The sequence below is a fragment of the Haemaphysalis longicornis genome, unplaced genomic scaffold (assembly GCF_048455015.1).
Source record: "Haemaphysalis longicornis isolate Haplotype H1 unplaced genomic scaffold, Haemaphysalis longicornis Haplotype H1 scaffold_3, whole genome shotgun sequence".
Taxonomy (NCBI): domain Eukaryota; kingdom Metazoa; phylum Arthropoda; class Arachnida; order Ixodida; family Ixodidae; genus Haemaphysalis; species Haemaphysalis longicornis.
Window position 1 is genome coordinate 8,020,677 of NW_027526335.1, and position 20,584 is coordinate 8,041,260.

Sequence of the window (20,584 nt, forward strand, 5' to 3'; positions counted from 1 at the left end):
CCGTCCGTCCGTCCGTCCGTCTGTCCGTCTGTCTGTCTGTCTGTCTGTCTGTCTGTCTGTCTGTCTGTCTGTCCGTCCGTCCGTCTGTCCGTCCGTCCGTCCGTCCGTCTGTCTGTCTGTCTGTCTGTCTGTCTGTCTGTCTGTCTGTCCGTCCGTCTGTCTGTCTGTCTGTCTGTCTGTCTGTCTGTCTGTCTGTCTGTCTGTGACTCGATTCAGCAACCCGGCGAAGTAAATATAAACTGCGCAATAGAATTATATACCCACAGTCAAATCTAAACGTCTAAGTCCGGTGTTAATGTTCATGCTTGTCAACATTGTTGAACAAGAACAAGACATTACGCAAATATAAGGCAGAAAATCAATACGTGAGTGATACGTATTTATTTATTTATTTATTTATTTATTTATTTATTTATTTATTTATTTATTTATAATATCTCTAAAGGCCCTCGTGAGAGGGTATTACATAGGGAGGGGGAGGGGGGGTTACATGAGCAAAAGTACAAACAATGAACGAAACGAAAAAAAAAAGCGATAACATTTCAAATGAAGTACAGACTAAGGTTGAAGTATATATTATAAAAAGTAACTGGTAATGACAGCAAAAATAGAGCAAGGAATAGGCAACAGATCATTCGAATACAGACAAGCACACAGTGAACAACCTATAAAAAGGCAAGAAAAATAATCAATGCACTAAATAATAAAAAGAAAACAAATAAAGCATACACCCGAAAACAAATAAAAAATGTACACTCACTCATCACACCGCAAACAAGCTGAATTAAGGTAGAAAAAAGTACATATTTTCGCTGCACGTTCCGGGAAAAAGGAAAAAAAACAATTAAAAGAGCAAAAGTTAGATGGCGTCAGTATTTTGAATTAGTTCTTGAAATTTCGTGGCGTCTTTTTCTGAGGCAATGTGCGATGGCATATTATTGCAATCGATTGTGGTATGCGGAATAAATGACCGGGCAAAAGCAGATGACTTACAGTTTACGCGTTTAACTTTGTAGGGGTGATCGCGGCGTGGAAAAACAACGGCAGGTAGCTCGAAGAAATCGCCGTGAAGTGATACGTGGTGATAAAAAAGAGAGCGAAGGTAAAGGAAAGGCAGGAATGTTAACCAGGCTACGGCCTGGTATGCTATCCTGCACGTGGGAAAGGGGAACAATGAGGCAAAAGAAGAAAAGAGAAAAAGAAGGGGAAAGGTACAGACAAAGCGCAGAGTGGTGTGCCTAGCGGTAGGACACTGTAGACAAAGAAGTCCAGTGAGTTCATAGAGGGTAGCCATTTGCGCTACAGACTTTTGTGCAATTCCGTCGTTTTTAGAAAACACAGGAGCGCTTTTGTCGCCGTGTCCGTAGATGACGGAGAAGGCCAATGGCCCAGGATTGTCTCCTCAGAGAACGGGCGCCGAAAGCCCAACTTTCGTAGAGTCGAAGAGAGTTGGCTTCGTTCCGATGAAAACCGTGGACACTCGCATAGGACATGTCGTATGGTCTCTGGTGTGTCACAGACTTCGCACGCCTCACTGGCTGTCATTCCAATCAAATAGGAGTAAGCATTTGTGAATGCGAGTCCAAGCCAGAGACGACAAAGAATAGTTGCATCAGATCGTGGGAGGCCTAACGGAAGGGGGCGCTGAAGATGCGGGTCCAGGGCATGAATACGAGCGCTCGTGAACTCTTGGGTGGTCCATTTGGATGGCGTGGTCTCCCGAGCAAGTTTGCGGAGTCCTAGCGGCGTCCATCCTGGATAACGGAATGGATATGGTCTCCGTTTTTTGGTGTGCCAAGCGGGCGGCAGCGTCCGCACTTTCGTTTCCGACAATGCCGCAATGACTGGGAAGCCACTGAAAGGCAATGTCATGGCCCGCTTGGGTGGCACGGTCGTGCAGTACAGTCTTATCTCGCCCAGCAGCTGTTCATGAGGCCCACGGCACAGGGCTGACTGAAGCGATTGAAGCGCAGGCTTTGAGTCGCAGAAGATCGCCCATCTTCATCATGAAGTTTGCTCAATGGTGTGAAGGTCACAACGGATGGCGGTAAGTTATGCAGCCGTGGAAGTGGTAAGATAGGCTATATTGAATTCTGAGGACATGGGCATTTGTGGTATAACAACGGCGCCGGCAGAACCAGATGTTGTTACAGAGCCATGGGTGTAAATATGGGTGCGGTCACTCTATCTCTCCTGCCAGCGTTGGAAAATCTTGCTTCTTTGTTAAGCCTAGGATAGTGAGGCATGCTCGAGGCTGCGTCGTACATCAGAGTGTGAGTGGCGGCCCCATCGCAGGCGTATAGTTGGACGGCATGCTGGTGATGTTGGAAGCTGCAACCTTTGCGAAAGACGCATGGGGGCGTTTAAATGGCAGTCTAGCAAGGTGATGATCGGGCAACCTGGTTAGGTGCCTAATGTGCGCCCTGAGTGTTTCAATTATCGCGTAAGTGGGTAAGGGGTGATCACGAGCCACAGCAATCGTTGCAGCTGTTGATGTGCACCGTGGTAGGCCAAGGCAAGTTCCGAGGGCCTGCGCTTGTATACTTTGCAGTTGCTGAATATCTGTAGGGCACGTAACTCAAGGTACAAGCAGGCTGCACCGTAAGGGGCCAAAGAATATCGAGTCGTAGAGCTGCAACATTGACTTCATAGGCGCTCCCCACGTCTTGCCGCCGATGAACTGGAGAATATGGGCCACTGCAGACAGCCTCTTCTTCAAACAACGAACGTGGGGGCTCCAAGAAAGGTCTCTGTCGACGACCACGCCGAGAAACTTGTGATACTTCACATTAGAGACCCTTTCGCCATTAACTGTCAAAGGGTATGCATACATAGGCTTCCGTGAGAACGCAAGCACTGCGCATTTGCTGGAAGACACTTCCAACCCTTGCTTGTGGAGATAGGTGTTGGTCAAATATGCAGCCCTTTGCAGGCGCGCGCGCACGTTCCGTCGAGTCACTCCATCTGCCCAGATGCAAATATCATCCGCGTAAATCGACAGATGAACCGTTCTTGGGAGGGAGCTTGCGATGCCGATGAGTGTGAGGCTGAACAGCGTGGTGCTCAAGACGCCTCCCTGTGGGACACCTCGTTGGGTATAGCGTATTGACGTTGAGCCATCTTGAGTCATTTCAAAGAATGGCCTCCCCGAGAGGTAAGTTCGCCCCCACTGGTAGACTCGGCCACCAAGCCCCACTGCCTGCAGTGCTTTAAGAATGGCATCATGCTCCACGTTGTCATACGTTCCTTTCACGTCCAGAATTAGTGCAGCGCATATGCGCTTGATGCGTCTTTGCTGGTGCAAAAAGGTTACCGGGTCGATAACGCAATCGATAGAAGAACGGCCACGGCGGAAACCAGCCATGACTTCAGGGTAGACGTTGTAGTGTTCCAGGAACCACTCCAGGCGTGCGAGGATAACTCGCTCCATCAGCTTTCCAACGCAACTGGCAAGTGCTATGGGTCGGTATGTCGCCGGGTCCAGCAGAGATTTTCCAGGTTTCAGGAGCGGAACAAGGCGGCAAGACCTCCATTTTTCAGGGACTATGCCATCACGCCATAGTTCGTTTAAATATTTCAAAAGGGCGTGCCGGGCGCCGTTGCCAAGGTGACAGATAGCAGCATAGGTGACTCCATCCGGCCCAGGCGATGACGATCGGGTGCAGAGAGCCAATGCAGCCTCGAGCTTTTCCATCAAAAACGGGACGTTCATCTGAGAATCCCGTGAAGCGGGAATGTTAGTGGCAAGTGATAAACCAGCAGGGCCTGGTCCACTGACGATTCGAACGCAGAAGTCCTCTGCTATTTCGAGCTCCCCGCGTTTCTGGTGAACAGCCAGAGCCTTGAATGGGGAGCGCTGTTGCACGGGAGTCATCAGCCCTCGCACAGTTCTCCATATTCCAGACAAAGACTTCCGAGGGTCGAGTGATCCACAAAGGGACTTCCAACGCTGTGCTTGCACTTCGATAACGCGGCGTTGGACCTTCTCCTGCGTCCCTCTTGCATCTCTTAAATCTTGGAGAGACTTCGTACGTCTGTATCTTCGTCCGGCGCGCCGGCGGACAGCTCTAAGGCGTTCCAGTCGTATGTCGAACTCTGTGATTTTAGGAGACAGCCGGACGGAATGTTTGCAAGCAACTAGCGTGCTTCCGATGGCAGACTCCAGATCTCCAGGTTCGTTGCCCCCGCAAAAATCTTCCACCTTGAATTGAAATTGTGACCAATTGGTCACCCGAATAACATTAAGGTCGAAGCGACCTTGTAGTCTATGAATCTTTAAATAGGTCGGAATATGGTCGCTTCCATTGGTTTCTATGTCTGGAAACCATTGTGTACGGCCGGATAAGCACGCGACACAAATTTTAGGTCCAAGCAACTATAAATTTTATGGAAAAGTGATAGGCGTGAAATTTTGCGGCGATGGAATAGTTCGGGTAGTTCTGCTCGGCGTTTTAATGCTGTAAAATATGAAGCAAGCGGCACGATTTTGCAGCGATTCAATGTCATTTATGATAGAAGCATGTTCGCGATTCCGAATGGCTGATTCATATTATAATTTCGGACGTATTAGTGTAGTAAACGCAAGTTTGCGTATGTTAGGAGTGCGTATGTTAGGAGGAGCCTGTTTAAGGTTACGCTTGAGAAATCCGAAAGAGCGGTTAGCAGCCGCCAGGGTAAGTTTTATGTGGTAGTGCCATGACAGGTCAGGCTGCAAATGAAGTCCAAGATATTTTTAAGTGAAGACGAGGTCAACAGTAGTATTATTTAACACGTAGAAGGTAGGAATCCGGGGTACGTGTTTAGTAAAAGACAGACTTTGTTTTAGAGTAATTTAGGGTCATTAGCCAGGATCAGCACCATGCATTAATAGCGTCTAGATCAGTTTGCAAAGCTTTCCGGTCATTGTCAGAGGAAATTATTCGGTAAAGTGTTGCTTTATTAAAAATTCACGGCTGCTTGGTTTTTGCGATAGCAAATGAAATACTACATCAACTGCAAAAACCGCCGCCTGCTGTTGCCTGCGCTGCCTGGCGGCATTTGAAAAATCAAACGGCAACAGCAACGAAAGGTTCCACTAGATAGGTTCACGTTCCACTTGGAACACTCGTGGTGTAGGGCAACGTGGTTCTATAAACGTTGTAGTAGGGTGTCTCGATTCACGCGCGTCTCCGCCGTACGGCAGCGCTAGCATCGAGGCACCCGACTTGGAGCAATAGAACATGGGAGGAACGCGACGGAAAAAGAGGAACCGCATAAGAGGTGAGCGGGAAAGAGAAGGGAGGTATTTACTCGCCAGGGGCGCCAGTCGACTACGGTCTTTCGCCGACATTTGCAACGAAAGGAGCAGATGTGCGGCCTTTTTTTTTTTTTTAAGTGCAATGCACTTCTTAAGCGACCCTGAACCTGCGTCCACCGGCGATGTCCGCGCACGTGGAGATGGGCGCGCGCAGCCTGGCCGCTGACATGGCACATACCCACGTGGGGGATTGGCCAGGAATCTCCTCGTCTTCCTTGGCAACGGGGGGAGATGGGCGCGCGCTGCCTGGCCGCTGACATGGCACATACCCACGTGGGGGATTGGCCAAGAATCGGGCGTGAGAAGGGCTAATGCACCTGCTTAAAGGAGTACTGACACGAAATTTCAAAGCTGAGATCCGCTCTAGCAATCAAGTACAACGACAACACAAATAGGTGTCTGTGAATAAATGCATCTTTCTTTCTTTGTAGTTGTGTGTGTGTGTGTGACCTCTCTTTCGCGAACATTACCGAACCGCGCAAATTCAACTCGTGCATTCGCACTTTCACATTCTTCCCCTCGGGGAAATGCGGGGAATTTTTTTTTTTTTTGGGGGGGGGGCAATCTTGGCCAATTTTTTTAAGTGGGTATGCTTGGCTTGACAAACGTGCGCCAGGGACGCTGGGCGGCGACTGCGAGGCACGCACACACGAGCGCTGGGCATTTTCTTGGTTTTGTTACTCCGGGGCGGTCGCCGCAAGGCCCGCGCTCAAGTGCGCGCGCTCGGCAATTTCTTGGTGTTTTTAACTGCGGACACGAAAAATTACAGCATGCTAAACAGCTTCGCTGTTTAAAAGAAATCGCTGTACTAGAGAACACCAGTTGTATGTACTAAGTATCGCAACCCAACCTTATTGCACGGCTTTTGGTAGGAACCTCGACCTACGTCGAAAATATTGATTGATTGATTGTGGGGCTTAACGCGCCGACGCAACGCAGGCGATGAGGCGCGCCGTAGTGGAGGGCTCCGGATTAATTTTGACCACCTGGGGATCTTTATCGTGCGCCGAAATCTCGTACACACGGGCGTTTTTGCTTTTCGCCTCCATCAGAAAAGCGGCCGCCGCGGCCGGGAATCGAACCCGCGACCTCGTGCTCAGCAGCGCAACGCCTTAGCCACTGAGCCACCGCGGCGGGTTACGTCGAAAATAGGAAAGCAATGTCGCAAAATCGACCGAACAAAAAGCGTTTTTCATAAGTCCAAAGGACATTTGTCCGGAAACGCGTGGGCCAAACATCGTAAAACTATTTACGCTTGTAATGGGCATTTCCAGGCGCGATCCCATTCGGGAGCCCATCAGAACGAGTGCATAATAGAGAGTTTTAGTTTGGCGTTTTTACGCTCCGCTCAGCAGCTAAGCGGAGCGGGAGTGCGACTGCGCATGCGCTCTCCGCTTAGTGGCTAAGCGGGCTAGCGGAGCGAGAAGCACGGTCCGCTAAAACGCAGCCTCAGCGGACCGTCGCGGCCCGCTCCGCTAGCGCGGCGGGGCGATGCGGGCGCCCTCTCGCGCGCGTGCGACGACTTTGCCTATTCTAAGATGGCTGCCACGCCTGCGACGAGCGCCGCGGCTTCAGGCTCTTGTTTGACGCGCAAACCGCGAAAGCGGTTCTGCATCGACGAGGGCTTGTGCTTGCTGCGAGAAGTGGCGACTGCGAACCGATTTAAAAACTACACAGAACTATTCAAGTTCACTGCGACAAAACGCCGCGTTGGATCGTTGCCGTCGAAAAGGATTCGATTGGATCTGGAACGCAACTTTGTTGTCTATTGTGTGGCTACCGTCAAGTCGAAAATTTATTATCATTCATTGTAATTGACCAGTAACGCAATACGATTGCACGTGTCAATACGTAATAAACAAATAAGCTATACGTACTGGTTTTACATTGTTGAAGTGGGGGAATGGTTTTCGGTTCTGTTTCATTACGCCAAACTTGGTCAGACGGCGCTGCTAGTCCGAAAGGACCGGTCCGCTGCGCATTACGCGTAACTAAAACTAGAAAACCTCTCGCCGCTCCGCTTCAGCTTAGCGGGGATACCCGGAGCGGAGCGTAGCGTAAAAACGCCAAACTAAAACTCTCTAATGTCGGCATTACTTTCCGAGTTTCCACGGGGCCTGAGGATCGAAGTACTTTTCTTCCATTAGCTGCACATTGAACTAACAACGAATTGAACCAAACTAGTCTCTCTACCACTACTGTGAACCATGGGCTGCGTATCTCCTTAATACTGCAGCCGATTTGTGCAGCTGACGTTTTCTTTTTTTGTGTTGTTTTTTTCGGATTCACGCCGTGGAGAATCGCCTAGGCTCATAAAAACAAAATTAAATGAGGAATAAGTGAATGTAACAAAAACTAAAGAAAAGCAAAAATGCTTTGCGGAATCATATACTGTGACCTGAAGCCCTACAGCGCGTGATGTTATTATTCCGGCTATTTGCTTTTCCTGCAAAATTTTAAAGTGAATACAGAAAGAACAGTTTAATGTACCGTACGGTACTTGGTTCTAAAGGAAGCAGGGGGAGCTGTCGATGGTTGGCGCCATACGAGTCATGTTTTAAAAACCCCGCTCGCCAACGGCCGTTCTCGTTTATTAGCGTATACGGGCCCTCCGGGCGCACTTCTCAAACGACGTGGCGACTGCTCCCTCTGAATTAGAAATCAAACGTGTATTTTTCAGAAATAAAGAAACGAAAATATTGAGGCCCGCCTGGCAAGAACACCTGGTTGTAAGAACGCGTTTCGAAGTGACGTCTAGCGAGAGGGCAACCGTAAAACGAACGAGAACAGAACCCATGAAGCTCCAGCACTGAAACGAAAGACAAACATTTGAACGAAAGAGACGCGCCGACGGAAGCGGACGTTTACACGTAAAGGCACACGTAGGGCACATTTCGCCTTGCATTTCGTGCCCGGGCATTTTCGCGGCCAGAGTTGAAAGTGAGCGCGGCGGCGGCAGCGAAAACCGTACAAGCCAAGCCAGGCCAAGCCAAACGCGCGGCTTTCCGGCTCCGCCGCCGAATGCATTGCCCATTTACGCACGTGGCGCTCCTACGCGCGTGCACACGCAAATGTGATTCCCTCGGAGCGAGCTCGGTGCCCGCCCCCGCTGCGAAAGATGCGGTGAACGTGGAACCGAGCGCTTCCGGCACGCTTTGAGCACAACGGAGCGTAAGTGTAAGAGGAGCGAGCAGAGACGCAAAACAGTCATGGATCAAGCGAAGAAACGCGCGCGCGTGCTTGTACGAGCGCCGCCCGCACAGAACACGCGCGCAGAACATGCGATTATTCGCTCTTTTGCCCCCCTGAGTTGGGCAATGTGTCACTTGCGGAAGGAGGACCGTTACACGAAAGCACGCCGGAACGCCGCACGCAAAAGCAGGGGCGGGAGGGGGCAAGGAAAGAAACGAGGTGACTGACGACGCTGTTGGAATGGATCTGTCCGCGGAAGGCTAAAAACGAAGAAAAACAGGGAGGACAGAGAACGGGAGAGACGAACAGCGTTCGCTCCCGGCGCGGAGTAAACCTCGTTCTGCTTTTGGGAACGGTAAATAGGTAAATGAGCACCCACCAAAAAAATGCGTGTATATATAAAAAGAGCAAAAACTGGGCGAAGCTGCGAATGAGGTCAGCGAAAAAAAAAATGTTCGGGACGGCGAACGTTCTTTCTATGTTGCAATCCCCGCCGTTTTGTCGTCTTTTTTCCCAAGGCCACTCGGGCAGCGGGGATTTCTGTTTGAGTAAAATGTCGTGTTTCAGAAACGAGCAGAGATGTATGGACGCTCGACGCAATGGCCGTGTGATTTGGAGATATATCTGTTTACGTGTTACGGACGTTGTGTCCCTCGCTTTTCTTTTTTTTTTATTACTGCTATTGCTGCCTGTGCACTTGGCCGGATCAGGAAAGTAAAAGCGATTACGGCAGAGCGGAGAATATTGGTATTGATTTTCACGTACTGCATGTTTACAAAACTACGGAGAAATTTTAAATGACAATACCCTTGACATGAATACTCAGCAGTTGTAAACAACAAAAGTCGCCTGATGTCGCCTCAGCACTCGTAAACAACAAAAGTCGTCTGATGTGGCATTATTTGCTCCAAAAATATATATATTTTCTTTGACCGCTTTTTTATGAGCCCTGGCAGCGCTTTGCGTTACTCGAAAACGGGTACGCCCAGCAATCGATCATTTCGCGTTGTCAGTACAGAAAAGCGCTCCCTAAACACTCAGCATGCGCCGAGGGTTATTCCAAAAGCTTGATATTCTCGTGGCATGCTGCGACTGCAGTAGAAAGCTTCACTTAGTCCATAATATTTCAGCCAAGCGTGAAATAAATGGAAATAAATGGGAAATGTTTAGCCTGATCACGTGATATCAAGGTACGTGCGCTAGGAATTCCGGCGGGCGAGTTCAGTATCAGATCCCCTGCTGGGAGAAATCTATTCGTTGTTGCTGTTGTTTCCTTTTGCCGGCGTTGTTACATACAAGTTTTAGGCTGTCGCAACAAGCACCTGCCGCATCTGTTCTATTCGAGAAGAAAGCTTTCAGCTTACGAGCCCTAACCACCGAAGGACATGCGAGGCCTTAAGACCGATAGCAGCAGCGACATTGTCACCAGCCTTCTGTAACGTGATATGCTATCCATTCCCGATATCCGAGCCCCCCGTGTGCTGCACTTTGTATGCACTGCGCTCCAAATCATCCCCATCTTCCAACGTCATTTTTAATACCCAATACTTAGTTTTCAACGAACCGAAAGCGCATTTTGACTCGGAATCACGCAAATTTAAAAAATTTCAAGCCAATTGAAGAGGTTGACCAGCCTTTGTTCGATCATATCCCAAACCACCCAATAAACGTACAAAATTTTCAAATTTTGCAATACACAACGTCATCACTGACGCAATAGAGCTAAAGCAAATAGAGAGTTATCAGCGTGTCAGCTTCATGATAGCGTTCAAAGCAGTGCGATTTAAGAGAACTGCAGGCAACGCTACAACCCCACATTTACGTTTCTTGACTGTGACCCTCGTCGGCGACCGCCAATCTCGCAAGCAGGTCCCTATTACGTCATAACGTTCCGGTGAGAAAGCGGCTGGTGACTTGGCACTGCTTCATCTATTTTCCCTTATTATCCATATTAATTGTCTAAAATTTGTGATAAAACTTGTATTTTTGTTATGGCAATAAAGCAGTCTTTTTAATAAACCAAGCCTGAACTTTGTCTTCGCGGTTCCTTTAACTTACACCGGAACCACGCACTCATGCGGGATTTCCTGTTTCACCTACGTAAGCACTACGCCTCAGCTGCCTCAAATTGATCCTAAGACCTCCTTTTCTTAGTAGCACGGCAATTTCTATTTACTGAGCGACCACGTCGGGTCTCCTCGGCGTTTTTAACGCTCAGATAGACTTGAGGGACCTTGTTACGTGTCTCGAGAACGCAGTTTTCAAAGCACTGGCACGGGCTGTGGGGTGTATATGTTTGATGCTCGTTTCTCATCAAATGAACAACGTCGCCACAGTCTAAATAACATGGTACAGGCGTACGCAGTGCAGCGTCGTTACGGCTCATGTAGTGAGATAAAAAAAAATTCGTTGTCTATTGCACTCTGTTAAGGTGATTGAGCAGCGAAGCTGATATGGTGGTTAACAGGGCTTTACTCCTTATTAGGTAATTACGCGACGTGTAATTCGACTAATTTTTATGTAATTATGTGATTATCATGTATATCATTTGTGCTTTTACAGAGAGATACGAAATGTTCCCTGCGTGTAAAATTTTCTTTTCAAGTGCGAATGCACTTCTTAAGCGAGCCTGAATCGTCCGCCGCCGTCGTCCGCATAGCAACAGCTGCGGGTGCGCGCGCTCCTCGTCTTCCTCCTCGTCTTCCCTAGCAACGGGGGGAGATGGGCGCGCGCTACTCTCCTCCTCCTCTCTCCGCTCAGTGACTGCGGGTGTTGGGCGCCTCCTCTCCACTTCGGTCGGGAGAGCTCTCGCTCGCGTAGCGGGCGCTCCGCATTCCGACGCGTGAGGGCGCTCGTGTAGCCCTCGCCGTAACGGCGGGCGCTACTCTCCTCCTCCTCTCTCCGCTCAGTGACTGCGGGTGTTGGGCGCCTCCTCTCCACTCCAAGATCACGATATCCACCGTAATCGCGCAATCAACAACCGTGCATTCGCACTTACACACTCTCCCCCTCGGGGAAGCGCGAGGGAATTTTTTTTCGCCTATTTTACTTTGTCACAAAAGTGGTGATGGCCCTGTGGTCGCTGGGATACAGCGGCAATGGCTCCGGCACGACGCTGAAGGGAAGTGGTACCGAAACTGCCCCTTGGTTGCCTTATCAGGCGCACGTTACTCCACGCACTACGTCATAGAATCACAGAGACTAGATCCGACGCCAGCGACGATATTCGTGCTTTGGCGATATGCGCTTCCTTTTGTCGTTGGCTCTTTCCCTGTCACTTTTTCAGGGGAGAGCTTCTGCCCCGACGCGAGCGACTGATTGCATCTATTTTGGCGATGTGTGTGTGTGTGCTTTTGTTGTTGGCTCTTCCAGCAATAAAATCCCGCATCCTAGCCATACGCAGTTTCGCCGTAAAAAAAAAATAAGAGCAAGGGTTCACTTTGTGACAGCTTCGTCCATCACAGTACCTATGCTGTGGACGGATGCGCGACTTCGTAATAACCAACCGGAGCTCATTGTTTCGCCCTACAGCACCACTTCTCCCCAGTTCCCCCGTTTCTCATCCATCTACAGTTCGGACCTTTTTAAAGCGAAAGCTTTCTCAGTGGGACCGATTGCGTCCTGTCAAAAAACTTATGCATTTCCCTAGAAACCGGTTGGTAAACCGAAAAGCTCTTATGATATTTCTGGACACACGGTGCTTGCGTGAAACCGGGCGTCCATCGTGTAAGAACGGTTACTTGACAACCGTGAAAAGGGAACAGTTCTAGATAAAGCAATACGCGCATCGATAATGAAGGAGTACAATAGTATGCCGTCATCTCATGAACCACGTATCGGTATACATTTAGAACATTCGCAGATGCATTTACTTAGTGTGCGAAGTTCGTTCTTCACTTGCGATTTGTGCATTCGAAGGTTTGAGGATCCCTTGGACGCACTTTTAGCTTTCGTGCTTCTCTCACCTTTCTTTAGGAAATGAAGTTAAAGTTTTCTGATAGCGAGTGTAAACGCAAAAACGCCCCGCAACTACAGGCCGTCACAAAGGAGGCGATCGAAGTCTCTCTCCTTTGATTCGCCAGTGCAAGGAAGTACCGCAGCGCGGCAGAGCTAATCGAGCCAGTCACCGCCACGTCGCGGCAAGGCGTGGCCGGGATAGCAAGAAAAAGCGAACTCCCGAGCACCGCTTCCGAAGATGCGTTTTTCACCATACTCCACAGCCAACCGACGAAGAGGCATTTATTGATAGCGGCGGCAGCTCGCCACGCTTACACAAAGCCTCGCAGTCGCAAAATCAATCAGCAACAGCAGCGGCTGCGGCGGCGGCGACCGCGACGAGAGTACAACATCAACAGGCGCCTGTTTACAGCGTAGCGAAGCTCATCATCGGCGGAGCATTAAGGAAGAGGAAGCTATCGGGGAGGCCGCAAGGGAGAAGCGAGTAAACAGGGCCACCGAACAACGAGCTGCTCCTCGTTCCGGGGGGCACCTGTTTCCGATGTTAGCGCGCGGTGCACAATACGGGGTGCCGCGGCGACTTGGCTACCGCCGGGGAAGAGACCGGGCTGAGTTTAAAGCACCGAGAAATAGGGAAGCAAGCGAGTACGGCACGCGGTGCGGAGAGTTGCCCGGGATGAAGCAGAATTGCGAGCCCGCTCCGTTACCGGGGCAACAAACAGAAAGCGGCCTGCGTATCACGCGTCTCCTACAATCCGCCCGCGTCCCATCCGAGGGCCTGCTCGCTTGCTCGGTTTCCTTAGGGATGGCGCGGGAACACGTCATTGATATACGCGCTCCCGTAGGGGAGTAGAAAAAAGACTGTGCTCTAAGAAACGAGGAGCGAAGGACCCCACGAGCGCATTCTGATGCAAATTATGAGCGGCGAGAGCCGCACCAGGGAGATACTACGTCGCGGGACGGACGGCTCATGTATATGGATGCGATCCCCCCGTAGATGATGCCGGTAGCCTTTGGCGCCTTTCGACTGGTGGGCACGTAGTGCGTATAACTGGCTTTAGCCGAAGAGCGCGACTGGTATAAATATGTATGTCTGTGTCGCCGCCAGGGACGCCGGGTTGAACAGCGGGGCTTCTTCCTCTGCTTAGCCTTCCGGTGCGCGCGCGTGTATTCGGAATGTAGCACTCGGTAATCAGGGGTGTCTTTCTTTGCTTCCTCATTCCTCCTATTGCTCGTATTCACTTTGCCGCGTACATGCGGCCGTACCAGCGCTGTCGGAAGTGACGGTAGCGCGGGGAATCAAGACGAGCGCCGCTGACACTTCTTAGAGCGGCGTGACGGGAATCGTGATAAGAGCGCTTTGAGAACTCACCACTCCGCCATTTTGTCGGAGGGTTGAGGTTTCATCTGCCGACTGGGAAGTGAGAGGCCGTCACTCCAAGCAAGTGAGCTTTCAATGGACCCGAGCGAACGAGCATTTACGTTTATCGCTGCAATAGCTGCGGAAAAACATAACAGTACCATGCTGACGGGTAAGGTAAAGAGGGAAGAGGAGAAATTATTAATAAATATGTGTAGGGAAAAACTGCCAAGAACGTGATATGGAGCATCATCCCTTAACCAGTGTGAATATATGCAGAGATATCATTGGTGCGATCACTGTATCGTTGTTATGCTAGATTTGACAAATTAAGATTTTTCCACATACCCTCATTACATTTGCGTAGCAGATGGTTCATTTTGTGAAGTTCGTTTGGCAGTCGAAGCAAGGGGGATGTGTCCACGCGCAGACAGAACATAATGTGACCTTCCACGCATGGCGAAAAGCTTACCATCTTAACTAAGGTGTCCGGCGGTCGCAATTGAAGTTTTTCCTCCGTGTTTTGCGCAGAGGTTGCGGCAAAACATCAACGGGTGCATGCGAGTGACATTTTGCTTGTTCCAAGATTCTACGAATGACTAAAGCTCAGAGGAAGTGAAATCACGTATCGGCACAGCCTGGCACGCCAGTTTTGTATGCGTGGCATTTATAAAATGCAGCTAATAAATGAACTACTACACGCAATATCCCTTAGATCTTCCACTCCCAAGCGGTGACCTCGCACCCCGCTGAATGATACACCGCTGTTCATAGACCAATAGTGATCCCGCTTCTCAAGAGAGGCTCGAGCGTGCCACTCTATTCCACTCTCCACTTGTACACCGCTCCATCTAATGGGGACCATGAGCCATCTCGCTCCCAGCTAGAGACAATGCTCGTCCGCTGGTTAGCCAAAAAGCGCGTGATGATCATGATTATTAATATTTATGATGCACCACGAAGTATCGTGAGTTCGTATGCGGACAAATATGTGCCTGGAAGCAGACACACACCATATCCCTCGACAACACCTGGCAGCGAGGTAAACCAGGACTGTAATGGCCACGGGAGAGAGTGTGTGGGAGAGAGCGAGTAAGGTCATCTGTCAGTGAGCATAACGGGTTTCGAATGACCCGAAAAAGGTATTGTCGACAAAGGTGTGGCGTCAGGGTGGCCTACGCAACCCTTAGACGGCGCTTCCGCCAACCAGTACGTGCTTTGTGCGGGCACACTTGAGGTCACTCGCCCTGGAGTTTTCGATTCGCGATAAAGCCGGCGGAGCGTACAGACCGCCTGGCGTTCACTAGACATTAGAGAGTTATGGCACAGCGGAGATCCGGTACCGGTACGGTACCCGGTAAGCGACCGGCGCTACTGCGCGTGCACAGAGGCGGAAAAGCTGGTTGTGCGCATGCGCAGGTGTACCGGGTACCGTACCGGCACCGGACCTCCGCTCGGCTATGACTCTCTATTACTGAAGATTACCGCGCGCGTCGTTTTGCCGCTCTCAGCATGCGTCACCCGTTCCACCGCTACATCATAGCTAGTTGTGAGTAGTCGGAACACCATTAGAGTTCTCTTTCAGGCGCACGTTCTATAATAGCACCTCAACAACATTTTTTTCCTCTCCCATTTCTCTTTCATTCTCTCTCTCTCTCTCTCTACATGTCCTTTCTCTCTCTTTTTATTCCATTCAATTTTCGTTGCTTTTAATCTTTTCTTTCTAAGTTGTCACTCTCTTTCAGGATAAGCCTACTTGGCATGCGGGCCGAATAGATCGTCGAGTTTGAGCTACTTTGAGTCGTACTGTAAAAAAAAACGGAGCGGACGTGGAGCAAAACAACGACTCTAAAAGACTATGGCCGCGCTTTTACTACTCCTCATCACTGTTTCCATCGCGGTGTTGGCCCAGTTCCCTCCGCTCGTTTTCTCTTTCGTCCTGTTTACTCCTATTCAGCGCACTGGCCGTTTTGCGGCGTCAAAAGAGGCCGTTGGAGCGTAAGCGGTGGCGTCCGCCGGCGGCCTACACAAAGATGGAGGAGAAAATTGGTCATTAAAAGACCGCCTCCCCAAAATGTTGACGTACAAAACGAATAAAAGGAGGTAGCTTTTTCCCGAAAAGGGTGCGCGGAAGGAGCGGTGTTGGAGAAGGGGGTCACGCGCTTCCCATTATATACGCGCCGGGCCGGTGCTACTCGGCCGACCTCCACGATGTCTGCTTTCCTGCTTGTTTGAGCTGTTCTGCGGTAAAGCCGAAAGTGCGAGAACAACACACGACGTGCGGTGAGGTGCCGAAAAGCAAACGGCCAGACCAGCCAAGCGTGGCAGGAAGCACGGGATGGAAGAGGAAAAAGAAGACGGGGAGCAGGGAGGGAGAGAGAGACAGAGGAAGAATTGAGAAGGGAAGCGTCGTGCGACTTCGCAGGGAAGCGAGTAATGGAAGTCGGCGCTCGCCGGTGGAAGAGCCGAGCGGAAGCTGCTTTGAATGCCCCGCCGCGCCTGCCGGGAAGGGGAGTGGCGTCCTTCTCTTGCCGACGGAACGCCGACGTAGTGCTTCCGGAAAAAAGAGAAGGGCGTTTAAGCGGGCAGAATTGGTCTGAGGAAAGAGAAAGGACGGCGTCCCACATTCCTTTTTTCCCCTTGCCATCTAATTTGCGCCGTAGTCCCCCATCGCAGGCTGGTTGTTCTCACCGGCGATTCGAAAAGTTCTCAACTCAAACGCGTGACGAGAATCCCATCATTTAATTACGGCGCGTAAAGAAAGTGTCAGGGAGGAGAGTGCCCCGCCTTTTTAATTGTCTTCATCGCCGCCGCCGTTTCGTCGTCGTCGTCTTCTCCTTCTTCTTCTTCTTCCGCGCGAAGAACTAAGTGCCGCTCGAGCGATACCGTTTTGTTTTGTTTCTTTTGGTCCTCTTTTCTCTGCCGCTGTCGGCGGCTCTGTGGGAGCGGTTAATCTGCGACGAAGTGTCCGCCACCACCGCCGCCGCTGAATGCAAGCGAACAAGCATGCCGTTGTGCTCCCCTTTATTTTTTGACAACCTTAATGCTATTCCTGTGTCCGTGCAATAAACAACCTGCCGTACACTTAATGACGTTGAGTGCCTATCTGTTATGCTAAGCGAAATTTCGGAAGCGGCGGAGGCGACGCTCGGCGCTGCCAGGTTTTGTTAGCGAAATAAGCACCGCGGATACGCAGGAACGGGTGGCGGGCGATGAAGCGCCGCGCGAAAGCCGGATGCGCATGATACAAAGAAGGAATAACAAGAGGATAAGGAAGATGAAAAAAGAAAAGTGATAAAATGCAGACGAAAATAGAAAAAGGAAATATACGAATTTACCAATGAAAAAAAACGGGAAAAGCGATCAAAAAAACAGCAAGTACGCAAAATTCGACAATGTACGAGAAGGACGATAATAGAGGCGCTCACAACTCCTTTTTTTTCGTCATCCATGGTCCAAATTCGCTCAAACCTCTTTAGGCCATGCGTCAACGTCTTCATCAAAAATACATCGCACAATAAATCTAGCGTGAAAAACAAGAGCAGAAAATGCGGTAAAGACTAGGGAGAGAAAAATAAGTACGAAAAATAGGACGTAACAGATTAGGTAGGGCGACGTAAGCAAAAAAAAACTATAAAAAATGAAAGCTAGGAAACCGTAAGAAAGAACTAAACAAAGAAAGTGGGTGACAAAGAAAAGGAGAAGGAAGCAAATTGAAAGAAGAAAGAAAACGGCGGAGAAACAAAAATGAAAAAGAAACGATAATGTTAGAATGAAACTAAAAGATCAAGTAAAAATCACTGGAATTTTTGACCGCCTTGTTAAAGTGAAGAAGTAAAATCCGCGCACGTCGCCAGTGAAGTCAATGTTGACGCACCCACTTAGTGCAGAAATTACAACACGTTCGTAGCCCATGCGTGTATTTTATGGTGTTGAGCAAGCATTTTGGAGGCTTGCCTATCTGGGTTTTAGTGGTTCTAGCACAACCGCTGCGCCCCTCGGGACGGTACACTCGTTGTACCTCTCTCCCCGGGAATATGAAACTTCACTTTGTCTTTTCGTCCCCTGTAATGGTTGTTAGAGCCCCTTGTCTGCCATGGTCTCCGATTCATGCGTGTTACACTCTGTGTTAGCTCGTGTGAACACTTGTAGTCAAACTAAACTTTTGTAAATCACATAGCAACGCATACTTCTTTCGAATGTAGAAGAACGTTTTGTTAGCTCCGGCATCGCCTTGCACGAATACTTAAACAACACGCTCGAACTAAAGTGCGCAAACCCAAGCTACCTTAATCAATGCATCAGCTGCAAATTGGCTTCCTTGCTTGATTGTTGCATCTCCGTCTCTTAGCGCTTTTTCCACGCGGCATGAGCGCTTACGAGATGGCCCAGCTGGCCGCCCTCGGTAGGTAGGCTTTGTTTAGAAACCCAGGCTGCTAGATCTTAAAAAGTTTCGGACAACGCAAAACTATGAACAGCAGCTTCTTATCGCTTATTTGCCAAGAACTCTAGCGTCAAGGCCGCGGCACTGGTGAGTAGCAATGTTTTAATTAGCCAGACGGCGTTGTGGTGCCAACTTCGGCTATGCATTTCCAGGGCTGAAATTGCCCCAGAAGTTCAACACGTATCACACTACACTACGTGAAAAATATTAAGTCAAGAGGGCAAAAGCACACGGTAAAACGTTTGTTGAGTCATTTGCTAGACCAGGTTAGCGTCCTCATCCAAACTAATGTGCAAGTTGGACAGGTTCGGACAACTTTCAGTGGAAGGAGAGATCAAATGGAGAGGGGAGATTACTCAGGTGACTGAATGGCTTCACTCAGCTTTCACGTTTGGCGCCATTAGGCGTCACCATAGACTTCTCCTCCTGCATCAACTTTTGAGTTATGCTTGGTTAAGGCATTTAAATGTAGTATTTTACACACCAAAGTTACAGCGGTATATTTAAACTATGTCATAACGCGCCAAAACTATGCCTCTAGGCAATGAGGCGCACAGCAGGGAAGAGCGATGGATTGGCGATAGCGTTTTTTCGAGCAACCTAATAGGCCAGCGTGGCACTGTTAACAGCTTAGGTGAAACTCGAAATTCCGGGCAAAATAACTTTTTCAGAGATGCCCCCAGTGAGTTCTCAACTTGTGGAATTTTTTTTCTTCAGGGTGTTTACTTCTTTTGTTGCACCGCAGCTGTTCGCCTGTGTGGGGAAGCCGAGTTCCGGTGCATGACCGGTGGCTGCATCTCCCTTGCCTGGCGGTGCGACAAGGACGTCGACTGCGTAGACGGCTCGGATGAAGGAGGATGCACAGGTGAATGCCACGAGCGTCCGACTTCAGTGCCACATATTAAACGTCAAATGCGGTTGTCTTCCATTCCCCGGGTTTCGCCCTGGTTTCCAATTAGTTTATACGTAGTTCCGCGTGAGCTTGGACTGGGTTGCGACCGGGCCACCGGTGTTTCACCTCAGTAAAAATTTTGGGCAGAAAAATGAAGTGTACCGTGCCAGGGCTGCAGCCAAGGCCCAAGGGTATCTGGACTGAGGCGAACCCACCCCACCGAGTGACGGCTCAACCACCACCGTTTGCTCTATTAAATGTTTCTTCTCTCTCTACTGAACACGCAGCAAAAGGTTGTCACAAAACGATACGTACAATACACAGCGCTGACTAATCATCTCTCGCATTATAAATAAACAAAGTGTGAGGGGGAAATATCACGCAGCACATGCTTTGGGTTCGATAGCGCTTCATTCAGATTATGAACTGGCCTTCTTTACGCTGTCCTCGACCCCACCCGCTCACCAGTCAGCCCTCGCTCACTCGGTGACTTAGATGAGATTAAATTAAAATTCGACACTGAAAAGCACGCAAGCCTCTGAGTAACGGCTGAGATAAAAAAAAAACGACAGAAGTCTACAATAAGCAAAAAGTGTTAGTATTCTCCGTGCCGTGTTGGAGGATGGGTTCTGGTGTTGCAATATTTCCATCGGATTGAGCTGATCAGGCACTACCGACAATTCAATCCGCGTGGGCTTTTTGTTATTATTAACTGCATCACTCACAACACGCGCAGATGTCGCTCAAGGCGACCTCTATTGTGATACCTTGAGCTTTCACTTGTTCGTTTTTTTTTTTTTTTTTTTTTTCTGCGATCACATCCTGGCCCATTCAGCTCTGCTGCCTTGTTTTGTGCGCACAGCATTCACGTCCAACCTGTGCCTCGCCGAGGACTTCCAGTGCCGCAGCGGCCGATGCGTCGGCGTCACATACCGCTGCAACGGAGACAACGACTGCGGGGACTGGTCCGACGAAGAGGGCTGCGGTGAGCTCTTACCCTAGCATTTTCCCACACCGCAGCGCACACTACGGACGCTGTCTGTCGAGCGCCTTTGTCAAATTGGTTCACCGGCGTCACGCGTTTTCGTTGCCTCGAGCCATTTGTTCCCAACATGTACGGGCCAAGCGGTGCGAAAGTGTTGTAAGCTCAATAAACACTGAGCATGATATCCCCGTACTTCCTCTGCGGTCGTGGCTGCGAACAAGCGAACCAACTATTTAAGGCTCACTATTACCGTGCTGTTCGGAATTGCTTGGTAGCGGTGTTTTTTTGACGAGAAAAAATGCGGCACGGATTAAGCTTAATGAAAAACCACCCACAAGATTTCTGCGCAGTTAAAATCACCCCGATATACGGCACGGCAAGAGGTGCTAAAGGGCCATGCGTTCCATATGTGTTGTCTGTCGGCGACCGCAGTAGAAACGTGTGGGTGTCAGGGCCTC

The 20,584-nt window shown here is 49.8% G+C and overlaps 1 protein-coding gene across 1 annotated transcript in view; it reads left to right on the forward strand.

Moving 5' to 3' along the window:
• Positions 1 to 20,584, forward strand: part of LOC144173906 (low-density lipoprotein receptor-related protein 4-like) — a 342,322-nt gene that overhangs the window by 265,024 nt on the left and 56,714 nt on the right. The window contains exons 5-6 of the mRNA XM_077702231.1: positions 18,995 to 19,114; positions 20,004 to 20,126. Coding sequence (XP_077558357.1) covers positions 18,995 to 19,114; positions 20,004 to 20,126 — 243 coding nt within the window. The remainder of the gene's footprint in view (positions 1 to 18,994; positions 19,115 to 20,003; positions 20,127 to 20,584) is intronic.